Below are 16,546 nucleotides of genomic sequence, written 5' to 3' on the forward strand. Positions count from 1 at the left end.
GGCAGACATGTCTGTGAGGGTGAGAAAGTGGGCACTAAGCTAGGAAGTCAAGTAAAAGTAGCCACTAGAAAGGAAACTAGAACCAAATAGGAATTTCTAAAGGATCTACAACATTTGGGACCAAAAGAAACATGACAAATCCCTCTCTCAAACACACACAACTCTCTTCCTTGCTTTCTCTATAATGAGATTACCCCTCACACCTGTCACTACCACAAAACCAAACATCATACAAAACAAGATGTCATCGCCGTATTTGAACATTTTCATGGATTCAACAATCCAGGGAGACTTCTAGTAAAACACACGTTCCCTCCAAAATCCCTACCAAAACAACAATAAAAGAAATTTTTAGGGTGTAAACTTATAACTGGAAAGAGTACAGGAAGGAAATAGTAGATGAGAAATGTCAACAAAATTTTGGAAACTGGAGAGGGATCACCAACACAATAGACCCGAGAAACTAAAGCTAGACTGTGCACAGGAACAGGGCAGGAAGCTCCGATTAAAAAAAAAAAAAATTCCCCTTAAAGATGTTCTAGAATTGGAAATACTAGTTGTCTCTGGAAGCAGGGATGCCATGCAGTTGAAAATGATGGAATTGGGGCTGCCTGGATGGCTCAGTTGTTAAGCATGAAACTTTAGCTCAGGTCATGATCCCAGGGTGCTGGGATTGAACCCCACGTAGGGCTCCCTACTCAATGAGGAGCCTGGTTCTCCCTCTCCCACTCCCCTTGTGTGTGCTCCCTCTCTTGTTATCTTTCTTTCTGTCAAATAAGTAAATAAATAAAATAAAATCTTAAAAGAAAAAAGAAAAGAAAAGAAAATGGTGGGATTAGTTGAAAGTCTGTATACAGACCACTTCAACTCAAATGCTGCCCCCGCCCTCCCCCCAGGAACCACCAAACCATACCCAGAGAAGAAATTGCCCCTTCCCATCCAGGCAGAAAACAAGAGGTTTATTGGCCAAAATTGTTGGCACAAAAAAGACCCAAACAGGAAGTTATCTGGCACAGGTGGAGCTCAGGTGAAGCATAAAACTGAAAATGAGGTTTAAGTGAAAAGTCTACAATCCTAAAGGTGAGGCTCCCCCACCATGGTCTCCCAGAATGTAGGGAAGACTTAAAACTCTCAAGAAGAGAGGGGTGCCTGGATGGCTTGGTTGGTTGGGCCTCTGCCTTTGGCTCAGGTCGTTGTCTCAGGGTCCTGGGATTGGGGTCCTGGGACCAAGCCCCGCATCAGGCTCTCTGCTCAGCAAGGAGCCTGTTTTCCTCTCTCTCTGCCTGCCTCTCTGCCTACTTGTGATCTCTCTCTCCCTCTCTCTCTCTCTGTCAAATAAATAAATAAATAAATCTTTTTTAAAAAGAAGAAGGGATTTGGAGGAGAATTCTTTAATGAATCCAATGAGTCTAAGAGAAACAACTTCCAGCTAATCAAATATGGGATAACCTTTTGAAAAAACTAACTCAATACCTTATTACCCTACAATAAAATCTACCTCTAAACAAGTTCCCATGTACACAGAATATCTAGATGGCCTCTTTCATGGATCACCCTTAAATATAAATAGTTAAGAACTACCAATAGTTTAATAAAACTTCATAATATGGAAGAGAAAGAAATAAAAAGTAATATTTTTTAAAAAGAACTTGAAATAAGCAATGAAGAAGTAAAAGAAAACTTACCAAAAAACCCCTTGTCTCAACAAAAGTAAGGTACCAGAATTGTAAAAAGCATCTTTGTTTTATGTTCCCTTAGAAAAAAACTCTACTTACTAAACTGCAACAGTCCACCAATTATAAAATGGATCCTAACTTCAGAAAATTTAAAAATGTGAAAGAAATGTGATCTAGAACTGAGGAAAAGGTATATACAGAAAGATAAGATATTGAATCCAGGAAACCTTGTCAGGTACTATTTTTTTAGAAAGAGACTAAGAGAGAGCTCTTGGAAATTAAAAATATTATAGCAGAATTTAAAAATGCAATGGACACTTTGGAAAATATAGTTGAGGCAATCTCTCAGAATGGAAAAGAAAAAGGCAGAGTTGGAAAACAGGAGAAAAAAATTAAAGAATCAACTGAAAAGGGTCAACATCCAATTTTAAAATTTCTGAAAAGAGCAAACAAAATGACCAGCACAAAGATATTAAAGGATCCAAACCAAGACACATAATAGTAAAAAACAGAGAAAACAGAGTACCAGTGAGCCAACTGTCTGCCTCTGGCCTCCAATTCATTTCCCTCCCTGCATCTGCTTTGCTCCGCTCTATATCACAGGAGGATGATTCTTCTAGGCTGCATTTCCCTGTTAGCTGACTTTTGGTTGATCCAGTCAGCAGGAAGCACTGGTAGAAGGGTCAGGAAGAAGGGAAAAGCCAGGATTTTACTCCTCTCTCTCGCTTCACCATAGGTAACATCTCTGGCAGAGGATGCATTTCTTCCATGCATCTAGCTCTTATGACACTAACTCTTTGGTCCTGGTAAAAACCATTTCTTTCCTGGTCCTACTAGCTCTAGAAGTGGTAATAGCTTTTGCTGTTGCTAATTTCTGGCTTGTCTTACTATTCTATTTGGCATTTCAGCTCTTCCTACACCTTAGAGTTAACTTCTCCTATTAAATTCCTTCCATTCAATTACCTAATTTTTCCTGACTAGACCCTGATTAAACAATCAACAATACAGAGAAAACACTAAAGGCTTCTAAAGAGAGAGAGAAAAAAAAAAGTAACATGAAAAAAAATAATCAGAATGGTAATACCAAAAGCAACATGAAAATAGGGAAATGACATCAAAATTTGAAGGAAAATTAACCTTCAAGCTAAAATTTTATACCCAGCTAAATAACCAATTATATATAAAGATAAAACAAAATGTTCTCTAATACTCAAAGTCTCAAAAGATTTTCTGCTCATATCATCTTCAAAACTAAGGTGAAATTCAACTGAGAAGGAGATTTGATATTCAAGAAAAAGGGGAACTAATACAGGAGAAAACTGAGAAACATTTCCAGGTTGATACTAAAGGAAGTCATTACTCTAAACTGGAGCCGGAAAACAGAAATCACTAACATCATTCAGGGAATAGTGAGAACTACATGGAAGCAAATAACAAAACAGGGAAATTATTAACATCATAGAAAAAGGGCTACACAGAAGAGGAAATGTAATCATAAAACACCATGTGGTTCTGTTATGTGGTTCATTATATATATGGTCATAATAATAGTAGCTCTGAATGTGGGGGGTAGCTTTTCTTCAAATTTTATTTTGTGACTGTACTTTTAACTAAAAATTATGTTATAAAATATTGGGAGGTTGGGAGGAAAAGTAAATACTTGTAGAGAAAATGTGTAAAGGAGTTAAATGTCTTTCCATTTTAGAAAATAATAAGATGATATCAGATTTTATATGTCAAAAACAGCAGCATAAATAAGCTATTTGAAAAATATAGAGGGAAACAGCAGAAGAAGCCAATAAAAACATTAAAGATTATTGCCTCTAAGGAATGGTGGTCAGGAGTAGAGAAGAACCGGACACTGCTCTTTGTCTATAACTTACAGTACCACAAATTTATTTTTTATTCTGTCTGGTTCCTTTTTTTCATTTACTGTATTCATCTAAAAAGTCATGTATTATTTTGGTTTCAACAACAACAACATCAGGGGAAGAAGGTGAGCTTCACCCAAAGGCAGAGCCAACTGTTTACGAAGCCAGCCAGTGAATGGGCCTCAGAAGTGCCAAACACAATAGAGAGAATGGGGCAAGGCCAAGAGTGGGATTTACACGACTGAGAAGTCAGACAGCCTGCCAGAGGGGAAATGATGTCTCCAGCACTGGCTCAGTCTAAACTGAGAAATAGTAGCAAGGATAAATTTAAGTCTACCTCTTCAAGACATAATGTGAAAACACTAGGAATTGGAAAGACTAAATGGACTCTCTAGTCCAAAATGAAGGAATGAAGGAATGACCTAGTATCTCTCCCATCTCAGCAATAAAGCTAATTGTTTTAGAATTTAAGATTAGGAAATACTCCAGCATTTAGGTGTTTCTTCATTTGCTTCCAGGGGAGTGAGTTTTCAATGCAGCTGCACATGCACAACATTGTACCCTATCAATAAGAACGAATAGGGCTTCAGACAATAAGTGGGCAAATGGTAGACAGACTAGCTATGGTCTAATTCAATGATTCTTCCTTCTTTGTGACACTGACTCCATTAAGAATCAGGTGAGGGATACTGTCCCCTCTCTCCAGAAATATACACATGTTCATTCACACACAAAAGTCTGTACATAATTATAAAGAGTTAATGCACATTAAGTCATTATCCACTTAAAGAGGTCATGGAAACTTAGATGAATTTGGAAGGAGCTGTCTACTAAAGAACTAAATGAACCCACTCCACTGTGGTTGATTTCATTCCTCTAGGACCGTGGGTATTTTCACATATGCACAACATATGGTCTGCTACAAGATAAATTGTCCATGTCTCTGTGAGTACCATCAGTGTATGAGAATGCTTTACACTGAGGTGCATAATGTTTTATATCCACGCTGGCATAGAAATGTCGCTCTTGTGGGCTTCCACAGCTCATGGCCATGGATATACCTGCTTCAGTATTTTTAGGTGATGGGGATCTCAACCCAGATGGGGCTACTGCATGGTCACATACCAAACTCACAGCCAGGCTCTCTGGAGTACTCAATAAACAGCATCTCATGATCCATAAAATAATAATTTACACTTCAGAAGAAAACACATTGCTGCAGATGAAGAAGAGAAAGAGTCCTAGCCAGATTTTGTCAAGCGTGTAAAAAAGTCAAGAGAAACTGCTATCTTAAAAGTGTGTATTTGGGGGGCACCTGGGTGGCTCAGTGGGTTAAAGCCTCTGCCTTCAGCTCAGGTCATGATCTCAGGGTCCTGGGATCGAGCCCCACATCGGGCTCTCTGCTCAGCAGGGAGCCTGCTTCCCCCTCTCTCTCTCTCTGCCTGCCTCTCTGACTACTTGTGATCTCTGTAAAATAAATAAATAAAATCTTAAAAAAAAAAAAAGTGTGTATTTGGGCAGGCAGGGTGCAGAAAAAGGAAGGAAGCCTCTGTTGCCTGCCAGGCTCACTTGTAGGGCCCAAGATATTTAATCTTCAGGTCATGGGTTCACCCCCATATTGGGCACGTTGTTAATAAAAGGGTCAGACTGATGTAGTGGAAAAACAAAGTCACTGAAGCAGGAGTCAGGGGATGCAACTAATCTTGGCTTGGCTACCACACAGTGCATTCTAAAACCAAATTCCAGGGCTCTAGAATTGGAACCACTCACATGGCAAAGGCCAAACACCCACTAAGATACCCTTGAGTGAGAGCCATTGCGCATGTGGGCAATGGAATAAAAGTCACCAGAGAAGGCCAGGCAGGCACTCTGCAAACACTTGTCTGGGCCACACTTAGAGCCCCTCTGCTAGCTGAGGACCTCTCCATGGGGCTTTACTTCTAACTTGAGATTTCTGATGACTTGCAGACAGTCTTCAGAATCCCCACTATGAAAACCCATTACTATCCCCAATACCATCTTCCCCAGTGTAAGTAATCCCGAACTCCTCTCTTTGTGGACCTAACAAGGTCTAGGCACAGGATTCCATCACCACCCAACATTGTTATACTGATTGCAACATACTGATTACGTTTAGAAAGGCCGCCTTGCCTGCCTGGGCCTCAGTTTCTCCCTTTCTATCACTGTGCTGAGTGTAGGTTGGATTTGATGTCCTCTCATTCAAAAATAATGAAAATAATAAGCATGATAATAAATTATATGTTTATTGGCTGCTTCCTTTGTACCAAGCATACCACAAGGGGATGCAAGAATGAACAGAAATAGACATAGTCCCTCCTCTCTCTGGGTTTATAGTCTGGTAGGAGAGGCTGGATTTAATTAGAAAATCCCACACATAGCTAGAGGCTATGATGGAAAGGATCAGAGGGCCCTAAGACATTCTGGAGTGTCAGGAAAGACACATCCTGAGAAGGTGGTGTCTGAGCTGAGATCTGAAGGGTAAGTAGGAATACTAGATACTATAGGCATGCAGAAGCATCATATACATTGGTCTGGAGTATAAGAAATAAAAGTAAGAGAAATAATAGCTATCATCCAGTGAATATTTACTAAGTGCCTGAATCGTGTTAAATATTCTTTATATAAAATTCTTGAGTTCTTTCAACAGTCTTCTCAGTTAAAAATTATTATCCCCATTTTATAGTCAGTAAACTAAGGCACAGAGTTTCAGAAATGTGCCTACGATAAAAACAGTAAGAGGCAGAGCCAGGTCCATGAAACACCTAGCCTACATATTTTAACCATCAGGCTACACTATCTCCAGTAGTGGCCCCTGGGCCCTACTAAAAAATGATACACCAGAATGGAATAGGTCTTTACTAGGTTCATTAGTAAGAGGACAAATACACTTGTAAAAATATTATTAGGGGCACCAGGGTGGCTCAGTTGGTTAAGCAGCTGACTCTTGATTTTGGCTCAGGCATGATCTGCCCCTCCCCCGACTCCCATAAGCGCTCTCTCTCTCTCTCTCTCTTTCACTCTCCAAAATAAATAATAAATCTTTTTAAAATGGATTTCTTATATTACCCATAGGAATGGTGGAAACATCATCATAATACACATGTGGTAATAACTAGACCATTACAGTACATGCAACATATACAGTCCCAATGATAGCCCAGTCCTAAGCAGTCTGATTTTCTATCATGCCACACACATGCACCCACCAAACTACCCACCAAAGACAAGGGAAACAGGAGTAGACATCTGATCCAGAGATGCTGATGTACAGGCTGCCAAAAGCCCTTGGGATGACGCAGCCAAAGAAGCTGCACCCAGGCAAACATGCTTAGGTTCAACCTGATCTTATTCTCTGCAATATGATCTGGGAAATAGAAAAGCTCACAGTCTTGAAAGGTAGGGAGACCAGAGTTATGCCTGGAGTGCAGACATAGTTAAAATTAGAAAAATCTAGTAATAAAAGTGATTAAAAGGTACAAGTTTTCAGTTATAAGATAAATAAGTTCTGGGAATTTAATGTAAAGTATGATGATTATAATTAATACTGTATTGTATATTTAAAAGCTGCAAAGATAATAGATCATAAAACCTCTCATTACCAGAAAAAAAATTGTATAACTATGCAAGGTAATGGACATTAACTAAACTTACTGTGATAAACGTTTTGCCATATATGCATGTATCAAATATTAAACTTACATGATGTTATATGTCAATTAGAGAAAAACCCAGTAATGCAACTTAGTACATTATAACAGAATAAAGAAATAACCATCTTCTCTCTGCATACCTGTGATCTTTCTCTCTCTGTCAAATAAATAAATAAAATCTTTTTTTAAAAAATCTTGATTATCTCAGCAGATGTAGAAAAGCCATTCAATGAAATTCAAAGACCCCAACCTACACAGGTGATAAAATTGCATAGAATTTAATATGCATACTCTATGCTACACACATGTGCACACACACACGTACATACACACACACAGCAATAAGTTCAGTGCATTGTATCAGTGTCAATATCTGTATTGTGTTGGTACATATAATTTTCCAAAATGCTACCAATGGGGGAAATTAGGCAATATATACAAGTGATCTCTCCATACTACACCTTAAAACTACAATTATCTCAATAAAAAACCAACTTTAAAAAGAGAGCACAGAGGTGCCTGGGTGGCTCAATCATTAAGTGTCTGCCTTCAGCTCACATCATAATCCTGGGGTCCTGGGATCAAGTCCCCCATTGGGCTCCCTGCTCAGCAGGAAGCCTGCTTTTCCCTCTCACACTCCCCCTGCTTGTGTTCTCTCTCTCGCTGTCTCTCTCTCTCTCTGTCGAATAAATAAAATCTTAAAAAATAATAAATAAATATAAAGAGAGCGCAAGAGGTGGAGATGGAGGAAAAAAGAGGGGGATGAAGGAAAAGAAGATTAATTTTATGGGAACAAAATTTCATGAATCCATCAAAATTTGATAAATTAAAAACATAAAATAGTAATTTTATTTTAAAAACCATAGCTACTCCCACTTCCCAGTGTTTCAGTATAGGCTTACCAAAGTATCAGATTTTTGCATTTTGAGATCACACCTTTCCAAGGCTGCTGCTAACATGCTAAATATAATGAATGCAGTGCTAATATACATGACAGAGCGTCAAGAATATGCTGTAATTTACATTGCTTACAATAAAAACCTGTGTCCAAAGCCTTTCCTTAAGTTCAATTTTATTAACTTCAATGCTTGTTATGCTATTTTTGTTTCAGTTATTCTAATAAAAGATGTAATTTTGCCAAAACAAAACCTCACCAGCAAAGAATAGAAAGAAACTTCCATAATCTGATAAGGACTCTCCCCAAAATCCCACACTAAACACTATGCCTAAATGGTGATATGAACAGATATGAAATCTGTTGTGCATTCTTCATATTAAAGTTAAGAACAAGGCAAGAATGCCCCTTATCACTACTTATATTCAATACTGTCCTGGGATCCTTGCCAGTGCCATTAAAAGTTTTAATGTAATTAGTTATACTTAATTTAATTTAATATGCTTAATTTAATAAAGTATATTTTTAATTAAGTGTACATAGGAAAAGAATTGAAAGAAACAAAATTGACACTATTCATAAGTCATGTGATTATTTTTTTAAAACGAGTGGTAAATTTTAGAACTAATAAGAGAGTCCACTGAAGTTGTTCGATTTGAAATCAATGGTAGAGGCTGAAGAGCCCATGATGAACGTCATGAACTGAAGTTCTAGGTAAGTAGATAAAACAATCTATAGTACAAAGAAGAGAAGCAGAAAGACCTAGGAAAGAGCTGAGCTCTAGAATGAAGACCACCACGCCTTGCTAGCTGTGTTAAGCATCTCCTGCAGCTTTAGATCAAGGTCTAGCACCTGGGAGTCCGAGCTACAGCAGCTCCCGGGTCTTTGGCACGCATAGCTCCCCCTTCCACAATACTCACCACAATCGCCTGCCTACACTAACCCGATGGCACGCAAAAGGGCCCAACTAAACACACGTGAGATATGATGGGGCGCCTCGGTGGCTCAGTCAGTTAAGTATCAGACGCTCGATTTTGGCTCAGGTCATGATCTCAGGATGGTGAGATCCAGCCCCACGCTGGGTTCTGCACTCGGCAGGGAGTCTGCTGGAGAGTCTCTTCCTCCGTCTTCTTCTGCCCCTTCCCCCTCTACATATAAATCAGTAAATCTTTAAAAAAAATACATAAAATATGAAAAGTAGACACATGTTCAGAATCAAAACAAATTATTATGAGCCTTAATTCCTACTTAAAATTAAAATTTTCATTTATTTATAAAGTCAGTTTTAATGATCCCATCATCAGAAAGAAGCCATATTATAATGTAAAACCACAACTAATCTCCAAACGCTAGCACTTGGTTTGGAATATATTATGGATCTTTGTAGTAGGTACAAAGGTACACACCTCTTTTGCCCAAGAAGTATCGTGATGTGGGACAGCCTTTACTGTGATACTTGAACTTCAACAACCTCAAGTAAAAGGCCAAACAAAAATGTTCAGTGCCTTTACGTTCTTTCCTATTCCTGAGGCAAAGGATTTGGACGACAACGATACTATCAAAGGTTTCCTCCAACCTGGGCTCTACTGCAGAAGCTCTACTTCCTTCCTTCCTAATTCAGAACCCGCTGTCCAATACGGTAGCCACTAGTCACACATGGCTACCAAGCATTCGAAAAGAATTAATATATGTTGCGAGGGTAAAATACACATTGGATTTCAAAGACTTTATCCAATAAAAAGAATATATAATCTCATCCATACTTTCTACATTGATTTAAGTGTTGAAAGAACATATTCTATGTGAGTTAAATAAAATGTATTATTCAAATTAATCTCACCTGGTTATTTTAACTTTTTTAAAATGTAGCTACTAGAAATTTTAACTTACATATGTGGCTCACATTTGCAGCTCACATATATTTATCTACTGGACAGTAATGGTTTAGAAAATCAAAAGGTATTTTAAATGATATGCGTATAATATATAACACTTAAGGCATGAATAAATATTTTTATAAGACCCTTCAGGGGCACCTGAGTGGCTCAGTGGGTTAAGCATCTGCCTTTGGTCTCAGGGTCCGAGGATCAAGCCCACATCGGGCTCTGTGCTCAGTGGGGAGCCTGCTTCCCCCTCTCTCTCTGCCTGCCTCTCTGTCTACTTGTGATCTCTCTGTCAAATAAATAAATAAAATCTTAAAAAAAAAAAAACCTTCATATGTCTTTTGATAGGAAATTCTTATAAAGCCAGGTGTAATATAAAAACGGGTATAAAAAGAGGTATAAAAGAGGCCTCCTTTATGGAGCTCCAACTTTTTGAAGGGAGAACAGTAAATGTTTCAGGTAGATTCTCTGTAATCCTCCCAACACGGAGGAGCAGTTTGGACCAGGGAGCCTGTGTAATTTGCCCTAGATCACACAACTAAGAAGAGTTAGCTTCAGGCTCTGAATGTAGGTCTGTCTGGGGCCAACGTCTGTACCCTGCAGTACTTCAAATAAAGAAACTGAGAGAGGCCCTTTTTGGAAGGGCCCAGATGAAGCTGATCATCCACTTTGGGCACAAACAACCCAAAGCGATCTATCTCCATTAAGAAGGCATCTCTTTCCTGCCCTGGACACTGTGGAGTGAACAGTTTCGAAAACGAGCATATCCCCCCAATTGGTCTGCGAGTCCATGGCTCCCCCTGCTCTGAGAATGAATCTACAGGAGCGATGAGGGGATTTGAGGGGTCAGAGGCAGCCCAACAAGGGTGCCAAGTGAGGTGTGGTCCACCATCTTCCGTGCTGCCTCTCAGATGGGTTCCTCCGCTCAGTCCTGAGGGTGCCCAAAGCTCCTGACCCTAGTCCACTCTCGGAAATACATCCGTAACAAAAGCACCGAAGGAGCAGGAAATTCTGGAAGACCCCAGGGAAATGATACAGTCACAGGAGACAGAGGCAGACTCCCCAAAAAGATTGCCAAAAGAAAGAGACTTCTAAAACCCAAAATATCTCCTGCCATCAGGCTTTGGAAAAATTCGGCATGCAAAGCTTTGGCACTCCATCATCCATCTTCCCCCTCAATACTCTCCCAGTCAAATAGGCGCCGGAAGTCTACCGACATCTGCTCAGCATTACCACAAGTCCCCACAAAGAGCAATTTTCTTTCCTGCAGCAGTTGGGAAAGTGGGGTGGGGGTGATTGGGGTGGGGGGTGGAGCAGGCCAGGAAAAAACCACACAGGAAGCTCAATGACATTCAGGCATGAACCTAGGAATCTCTGAATGGTTCAGAACGGGACACTGTCACCTCTGATTTAATTAGAAGACTGTTTTCAGGATGCAGAAGGCCTAGGCCCGAAATCAAGCACTTACGTAATCTTCCTCATTGAGTCCTTGTTTCTCAACAGAACTTTTCACCTCCATGGAAAACTTCTCAAATTCAGGCTTCACTGTCCTCAGTAGAGTGATTGTTTGGAGGGATGAGTATGCTTGCTTTGCTTCAAAGTCATGTTTGTCTCCTCTCTTCCACGAGCCATCTCCTACAGAGAAATAAAAATATTTATAATTCCAAGGCAGTCACCATAAAGGGGCCATTCTCCCCCTTCGACTGCAGTGTGTCACGACATGTTACTTTTGGCAGCTGGGCCAGGCGGTATTGTCATAGTTTTGCCCTTGGATATAACCTGACGGTGCCAAGATCCTCAAAGGAGAAGAAGACCTTTTGGACACATGTTCCTTTGAAATGTGAGAGAGCAAGGAAAGCACTCCAGAGTTAACTGCCTTATAATAACCGTGTGACTGTGACTTTCAGCCCCCGAGAACTGCAGCACTGCGGAAGTAAGAAGAAAGCTTTTATTCCTTTCTATTCACATTGTTTTTAAATACCTACCATCAACTGTGGAAGTCAACTGAGTCCTTACTATGGAAAACACACCTGACGTTGTGTGGATGTGGAATGACAGGAACGCCGTGACAGATGTGCACAAATGTGGTAAAGTGGGCGGGATTCGTAGAAGAACTTGGGACACTGAGATTATTGACTCTTTCTGAACTTTTTCTGGAATCACCTCAGAATAAAACTAACTTTGGTGACCGTGAGGATTTATCTCTCTCTAGTCCTGGCAACATCATATAAAAATTATTTATTGGGCAATATTCATCAGTGTATCAATAGTAATAAAATAAAAATTCCTAATGCTTATTGAGCACAAATATAACAATGAAAGCTCTATTTATTGGGGCACCTGGGTAGCTCAGTCATTTAGTGTCTGTCTTCGGCTCAGTTCATGATCTGGGGGTCCTGGGATCGAGCCCCGCATCGGGCTCCCTGCTCAGCGGGGAGTCTGCTTCTCCCCCTCTCTCTGCCTCTCCCCACCGCTCAAGTTCTCTCTCACACGTGCTCTCTCTCTTTCTCAAATAAACAAATAAAATATTTTTTAAAAAGCTCTATTTATTGAGCACTTTATATGCATAAACTCAATCTTCACAAGACTCTGGTTCAGGTATGTTATCCTCTTTCACAGATAGGGAAATCGAGGCACAAAGAAACTGGGTCCCCCCCACCGGCCCAGCTTCACAGTGCTCCCTTTCACAAAAGCAAAGGCAAATTAGAATTAGCGCTCTCCTCTTTGTGATCTCACTTCTGAGGAAACATGTGGCCTGCAGGACCCCAGAAGGAAACGTGGACTGTTGTTTCTGTGAATTATCCTCACGATCCCTACAGATCTCCAGAGTCATGACAAAGAATTCAACCTGCTGGAGTCCAGCATCCGAGTCATTCGTTCACACCAAGCCCCGAGTCACTACGGACTCCTGGAGCCCCGCGGCTGAGTGGGGAGGGCAGCTGGGAGCAGGTGGCAGCCAGGCCTCGGCAGCGCTCACTCCCCTCCTACAGATGCAATTGCAGGAAGAGCTGGTGGCTTTGGAGCTTCAAGCCCCTCCTAAAGCAGACAGACAGTAACTGTCCATGGACCACAGGCAAGGGTCTGTGATGGCCACCTCAGCAGGCATGAGGAAGGTCCTGACCAGCCTCCACCACCTTCGGGAAAGGGATTCCGAGATGTCTGTGTTAACAGCTGAAGTTACAACAGGATGACAACTAGCTCACTGTGGCAGGAGGTGGGGGGAGTAGAAAGAAACAATGCAGAGGGTACAGAGAGCCACCAGGAGCTCCCACACTCCCAAGAGGGAAGGTTTCAAGTGAGGAGGAGGCATCAGCCGGCCCAAAGTGTGACTAGGATTTTAATAGAAGGCGAGCGGGATAGAAGGGCATGCTTGGCAGAGCCCGCAGCACAGGCAAAGGTGTAAATGTGTATGACATCCAGTAGGCAGCTGGGAGCCTCGGTCTAGAGCATGAGATGAGGCAGAGACAAAGAATTTGTTTGTGGAGTTATCTGTATAACGATAATCCTAATAATAGCAAGCATTTATTAATTGCTCCTATGTGCCAGGGAGCTGTTAAAAGATAAATAAGACAGAGCTGAGGAAGGAATTCATTAAGGACTAGATCTGTTCTCAAGGAGCCCAGATTAAATTTCAGGGCACCAAACAAAACTTGACAAAGTCCTCCTCCATATGAAACCTCCCAAACACTAAGGAGGCAACAGCAGCCTAGACTACAGCGAGAAGGAGAGAGGGAAAGCTGCTGTCCCTGCCCCCAGCCAAGACACAGACAACATGGCCTTTCTTAAGGAGCCAAATCCATTGCCCAGTAAGACCCCCAATTCTAAGAATGTCCAGAACAGCTTCATCCCAAGGAGGAACCCATTTCTCACAAGCATCAATCAATATTTATTCATTCATTCGTAACTGACCTGAGACGTCAACAGTAGTCATGCTCTGTAGGCAGAGGCTCAGAGCTCTCAGCTCTGGGAAAGAGCACTCTCTAGGCACATAAGAAAGAAAATACTAAACCCTGATGGGTTCTCTGCTGCAGGATTAGAAAACACAAACAGAAGTGGGACCAGTCCCTATCTCACTTCCTGAAATAAGAAAACACTTTTTCCTAAAAGAAGTGAAATCCAATACAATAAAACTATCTATCACAATCCAAAGGGTAATAACTTGGGAGTTTTTGTCTTCTAGGGAAAAAAAAAATAAAAAAGGCAAACAGTCAAGCTTAACAAATCTGATCCAAACTGAATGCTTATCTAGTTACCACCATAATCCATCCTCTGACTTCCTTTTGCGGGTGTTGCTTCTTGTAACGTGTCAGTAATGTTGCCCACCTCCAGGCTGTTGAACACTGGAAAAGCAGAGCTCGCCTGGCGTGATGCCCCATCAGTAGGGACAAATTTAATTCAGTAGACAACTGGGTGCCTCTGGAGATTTACGAGTGTAACAGAAGAATGACATGATCAGGACCAGGCCTTGGGAGAGAGCAGTGGATTAGAACGGGCAGACACAGAGGGTTCACAGCCACCGCCGTCCCCGCAAGAGGTTATGAGAGGCAATACGAGGGAAGTCCCACACCAAAAAGCTAAGCGGGTTTCTCTGGGTAGTCAGAACCAGGGACGAGCTTTTTTTTTCAGGGTTGTTTTTTTTTTTCTTTTCCTTTTTTGTGTTTTTCGGAATCTAGTGAATTTTCGATCATAAACATTTACTGCTTTTGGAATTATAAGCAAATCGCTTCTCGGCCTTTTGGCTAAGATCAAGTGTGGAATTGTAAGCAGAGGGAAAGCGCTTGACAACAAGAGCTGAGGACAGGGCAAGAGGAATGTCGGGACTCCACGGGAGGGAGGGAGGGAGGGAGGGAGGGGCGCCTGGGTGGCCCAGTCATTAAGCAGCTGCCTTTGGCCTCAGGTCATGATCCCTAGACCCTGGGACTGAGCTCCCTGCTCAGTGAGAAGCCTGCTTCTCCTTCTCCCACCTCCCTGCTTGTATTCCCTCTCTCACTGTGTGTGTCTCTCTGTGTCAAATAAATAAAAATAAAATATTTTTTTAAAAAGAGTGAGGGAGTGAGGAACAACAGAAAGGGAGGCACATCACATCACTGGTGACGCCAGAGAGGGAAGGAAAAGGGGATGTTGTGAGAGGAAAGAGCAGAGCCTGGAGGAGGAGGGAAATGACGTGGAAACATTCATGATTTCTTTCAGTCGGGGTCACGGTCAATCCAAGACGACTAACTATAGAATGCCCAAGTGACACCACCAGGCCGGAGCTGGAAATAGTCGTCTGAAGCCAGAAAGAGGAGTGAGTGCTAGAGAAAGTGCTAGACGTCCTTTCCAGATGGCTTCAGTTCGACCAGGACCTGAGGGCACTGGATAAGAAAAAGGGAGAAGGGCTGAGCACAGACACTTTGGGGAAGGTGTTTGTAGCAGGCAGGGGGCAGGGGGAGGCTCTGGCAAAGTCAGAGAATGCCATGCTACCAACACAAGAAAAACGGATGCCCAGAGAGAAACTGGTGGGAACAGAATGGAATGCTCCAGAGCGGTGCCGCCTAACTGAGCAGCCACCGGCCACATGTGTGACTCGTCAAACTTATACTAATCAAAGTTAAATAAAATTTAAAATTTGGATCGTCGGTCACACATGGCGCCTTTCAGGTGCCTGGTAGTCATGTGTGGCGGGTAGCTGCCGTACTGGGCAGCAGAGAACAGAACACAGCATCACAGAAAGTTCCATCAGACAGCACTGCTTAGAGGCACAGAGGCTCCGTCTGATGTAAGACTAAGGGCTTTAGTGATAAGGATCCCATCGGTGACCTTGATGGTAACACTTTCAGAGGGGCCAGCACTAACGTCATCCTCTCTCAGGGGGGCTGAGCAAGGGGGTAAGAGGAAACAGAAGTCTGCTAGTGAAGAGTAGGGGAGAGGAGGTGACCCTTCGCGGCCGTTTCAGGAATGAGGAAAGTGAATTTTCTTTGTTTTGTTTTAAACATCATGGAGTCACAAGCTTGTATTTAGGGGCACAGAATATTTGTGAAAGAGGAAATAACCTGCTCACCCCCAAGCCTTGTACTCAGCAATCCCACGGCCAGGGAACTGCTCTGGCAGGGTGTACCCACCCTGGGATAACTAGCTGAGGAATCACAGAATATGTCCAAGAAATGAATGCCTGGAACTCCCCTGGGCTGGCTGTGTAGAGCTCTGGCTCTTCCCTCGCCTCTCCTGACCCTCTCCAAATGTCCCGTTGTTACAAGCTTGCCATGAGCTGGGCCGGTCCACTTGCTCCCTTCAGTAATCCCAGCGCCTCTTACGGGGCGACGCCATTGTGAATGGCAGTGCCAGCAGCATTTCATTGTTCAGTCCTCATAAAACTCCATGAGAAGGACGCGAATGTAACCGCCACCTTACAGATGAGGAAACGGAGGTTCCAGGAGACTGATGAGCCCCAAGTCACTTAACAAATAAACAGAAGGAGGACTCAGATGCAAGCCCGACTCCAAACATTGGTGCCATGCCGGACCTGCTCTATATTCGTTTCATCCGAGTTCGGGGTGTTCCAAGCTTTAAA

At 42.0% G+C, this 16,546-nt stretch overlaps 1 protein-coding gene across 2 annotated transcripts in view; it reads right to left on the reverse strand.

The window, feature by feature from the left end:
* NPR3 (natriuretic peptide receptor 3) overlaps window positions 1-16,546 on the reverse strand; it is a 72,177-nt gene that overhangs the window by 38,777 nt on the left and 16,854 nt on the right. For both annotated transcript variants that reach the window (XM_044233110.1, XM_044233102.1), the window contains exon 3: window positions 11,465-11,631. In XM_044233110.1, coding sequence (XP_044089045.1) covers window positions 11,465-11,631 — 167 coding nt within the window. The remainder of the gene's footprint in view (window positions 1-11,464; window positions 11,632-16,546) is intronic.

The sequence above is a fragment of the Neovison vison genome, chromosome 1, assembly GCF_020171115.1.
Source record: "Neovison vison isolate M4711 chromosome 1, ASM_NN_V1, whole genome shotgun sequence".
In the NCBI taxonomy this organism is placed as follows: domain Eukaryota; kingdom Metazoa; phylum Chordata; class Mammalia; order Carnivora; family Mustelidae; genus Neogale; species Neogale vison.